The 3,555-nt window shown below is 45.6% G+C and overlaps 1 protein-coding gene across 1 annotated transcript; it reads right to left on the bottom strand.

Moving 5' to 3' along the window:
• Positions 1-6: 6 nt before the first annotated feature.
• Positions 7-3,018, bottom strand: LOC136534296 (probable myosin-binding protein 4). The gene is made up of 5 exons (XM_066526745.1): positions 2,470-3,018; positions 772-1,784; positions 514-681; positions 281-430; positions 7-200 (listed from the first exon to the last, which is right to left on the bottom strand). The coding sequence occupies exons 2-5, from the start codon at positions 1,733-1,735 to the stop codon at positions 31-33; spliced, it is 1,452 nt and encodes a 483-aa protein (XP_066382842.1). The 5' UTR covers positions 1,736-1,784; positions 2,470-3,018; the 3' UTR covers positions 7-30.
• Positions 3,019-3,555: the final 537 nt, after the last annotated feature.

The raw sequence follows: 3,555 nt of genomic DNA, 5'->3' as shown, positions 1-3,555 counted from the left end.
ATGTTTGTGTTGGACATAAATCATTTTTTACTAACCTTTATCTATTAAATCTTTGGGGGCACTATCAAAAGGACCTTGGACTATCAGTTCGTGTGCCCCCATGTCACCAGTGGGTTCAATTTTCTTAGTACAATCTTCAACTTCACCACACGTTTTGGAACCAGAACCAACTTGTGAAACATGGATATCCCCGCAATTATCTAACAGAGGAAACATGAAGTCCTTTATTTAGGTTTAATTATCAAAGGTGTATAAAGCCAATGGGAAATAAAAGCCAAACCTTTCTGATTTGCGTCTTCTGAAGCACCATGATGAGCATTCTCTAGCGCCAGTTCATTTGTATGTGGATCAGCTGCTGACGCACTTCTCTGATGAAACTCACCACTTGATCTTCCAGTAATTTCTGGCACATGAACTTGTTCCAGAATACCTAGCAAATTTTTGCTGTGTTAGGGTTAAGTGGAGAAATGCTAAACACCATTTCATTTGTAATCAAGAATCAAGAAAACATACATTTTATATTTCCTTCTTCTGAAACAGCATAGTGCTCCTCTAGTATTGTGAACTGAGATGTATATGGATCAGTGTTGCCTTCATTTGTGCTCTGAGATGGTTCAATCTCACCAGGAACCTGTGGTAGCTCATCACTTGGCATAACTGGAATTTGTGAAATGCCAGCATCTGCATGATTATTCACCCAATCATATAATTTATCATTTGAAAAGAAGTGGCAGTAGAGGCAATCATTCCAGTTTGTGAAGCAAAATTTACCTTCTAAACCTGAATTTTCTATAACAAGTACAGGATCGTGCCGGTGTGCCCATTTTCTGGATTGGCTTTCTTTTTCTTCCGTCTGGTCCACATCACCTCCGCTATTTGGATGATCATCCACAGCAGGACACGCCAAAGATGTATTGCAGGTGTCTTCAACACTGGGCTCCTTCTTGACAATTATTTCAGATTTCTTGATCACCACAGGGGAAGGAAGAATGGGTTGCGCACAAGCTGTATCTTCTTGTAAGTCTTCGTCCATAACACTGGCTTCACGAGATTGTGAACTTTTCACATCATTGGCACAAGGGACCTCAATCTCAGAGTCAGATGTCATCTGTAGCAGACCGTCTTGCTCATTAGACCTGTAGTCAGTTTGGTGGTATATATCTTTAGGCTCCAAAGGCTCGTCCACTTGACATACTACAGAGTACTCTGTGTAAGTTTTTGGTGAGCCAAACGCTCCAGTAGGCTCTAGTTCTGCATTCTTTCTAGAGGACAAAGCTACACTCCGTTGCTTAAAATGCTGTCCACAGCACGAGCAAACTTTTTCACGAGGGGAATTCAAAGCATCATCAATTCTTTGTTTGCTATCAAGTACATTGGCATCCATCACAGTCTCATCTGTTTTATCATCATCGGGGACTTTCCCACAGCACCTTTCACACATATTTTGGGCTCCCGTGAGCTTCTGGTGGAGGCTGCAGAAGGCCAAGGATGAAATCTCCGACTTGTGGGTTTTGCAGATCAACTCCCTATAGAAGCATGGTTTCTCGTTGCCCAGGACGTGATCAAGCCTTGAGCAGAAAGGGCATGGCGCTGGTAATCTGCAGAGACGGGCAAATCTAGTGACCAAGAAGCTGTAAACCGCATCGATGAACAACAGGAGCATCAGGATCCACTCCAGCAACGCTGTGGACAGTGCGCTCGATAGTCGGGGCAAGATTGGCATCCTTGTACCCATCTCCAGAAGTGTCTCAAATCTTCAGAACAGTGGCTTTGGAGTAGGATGGCTGCAAGGAACCAAACCAAGTTAACGAACAAATTGAAGTGTGCGGTATGATGTTAGAAGTATATGGCATCTACTGCGTGATAAAAACTGACAAGAACCTATGTGAGCAATTGGTATCAAAGCTCAGTACGGCTACTGCCTTGAGAATATTTTTGGTGAACTATTAAAGCTAATCATAGATGGATAAAAGGCAGGGAGCCCAAACACCAGGCTGGAAACCACTAGATATACATAAACTAAAAGCGCCCCGCACCAAACTTAGTGGCAATTGACAGATACCGACCACCGAGAGAATATTGGAAAGCATAAATTCAAATAAACGCGCACCAATCATGCCACATGAATACTTGGAACAGGAAGTAGTACCTAACGAACACATCAGAAGTTTGCTGTAAGGACAACGCCACGGAGCATGAGAATTGGATTAAAGATGGCAGGGAATTCAAAGCTATTCTTTCCACAGAACCAACTAGACTGAGCTAACATAACCAAAACTAGAACCTGGACAGTGGACAGTTCTAGCCAACATAACGGGGACTCCAAGTTACCAACAAAATATTCGAGTAGCTAATCAATAGCACCACCATCCAATCCACCAGCAGAAGGAACTCAAACAACAAAGAAGCTCACGAGCCGAGAACCTGGCATGGTCGCATGGAGTCAGTCAAGGATGAGCAAGAACGCACCTGGCGATTGGCGAATGAATCGCAGCCCCGCGAGATCCCAATCTGTGATGGCAGCAAGATGGCGGGCAGTCTTGTCGGGAGCAGCGAGCGTCCAAAAAGGTGGCTGAGCAAGCTAGCGAGCTAGTTGCAGCAGAGGCGGAAATTAAAGGTGGCGTGGCGAGCACCGACCAGTTGCCTCCCGCCTTGTTCCCATCTCTCTCTATATAGGGGAAATGTTTGATCGATTCCCTCTTCGCGGAAGGAGCCAAAAACGCAAGCGGGTCGAGGTGGTGGCGGCGCTGAGGAGGGCGGTGGCGGCGCCACGCCGGGGGCGGAAACGGGGCCGCGGGCTGGCCCGGGCTGGACTCTGGACAGCGACGCGAGCCGGCCTCGGCCGAAAGGCGGGCGGTGGTTGAGCTCTCGGTGCGTTTGCAGACGTGGATCGGCAGAGTAGGTTGAATGCTAACCAGTGCGGGATAAACAAAGGTTTGAGCGAGTGATTAGCGTGCGTTGAAACGTAAAACCATGGTTAGGCGGGCGCGCGTGCCGGATCCAGACCTCCCCTGCTCAGGAAAAGATTCACGCAGCAGCGCGGTTACGTGTAAGTTTTTTTTTTTTGAAACAGGTTACGCTTAAGTTGAGAAACAGTGAGTCCTGTAGTCGTGTGTGTTCACAAAAGGTTATGACGGGTAAAAAAAAGTTAACCAGCTCCAAGGTTGACCGCGGACGGAACTGTGATTTTTTTTTTGCGAATTGGAATAATGTGAAACTGGAAGGCTAAGATATTTTTGGATGCCAGCAGTCAATTCATTGAAACTTTGATCACTACTAATTTCGTATATTGAGATTTAATGTTTTAAAACGATATGTATTGTTATATGGGTTTATCTGAAAAAGGTACTTGCTGGGAAATGGTGAGTGCTAGTATTTTAGGGTAGTATTTGGTACATAACCAGACTAGCCCACTATTATAGGTGTTTGGTTGGAAGACTCGCAGAGTCAGAAACGTCTTACCTAGAATATTCCATATAATCTGGACTAGCTCGTCCCACCCTCACGACATCCTTCTCTGTTTCCTCTCCGCTACTACTAGGCGGCCGAGCTCTC

Source organism: Miscanthus floridulus, unplaced genomic scaffold (genome assembly GCF_019320115.1).
Source record: "Miscanthus floridulus cultivar M001 unplaced genomic scaffold, ASM1932011v1 os_1771_1_2, whole genome shotgun sequence".
NCBI classification, from domain to species: Eukaryota; Viridiplantae; Streptophyta; class Magnoliopsida; order Poales; family Poaceae; genus Miscanthus; species Miscanthus floridulus.
Note: the sequence above shows the minus strand (reverse complement) of the source record. Positions and strands in the feature narration are given on the sequence as shown.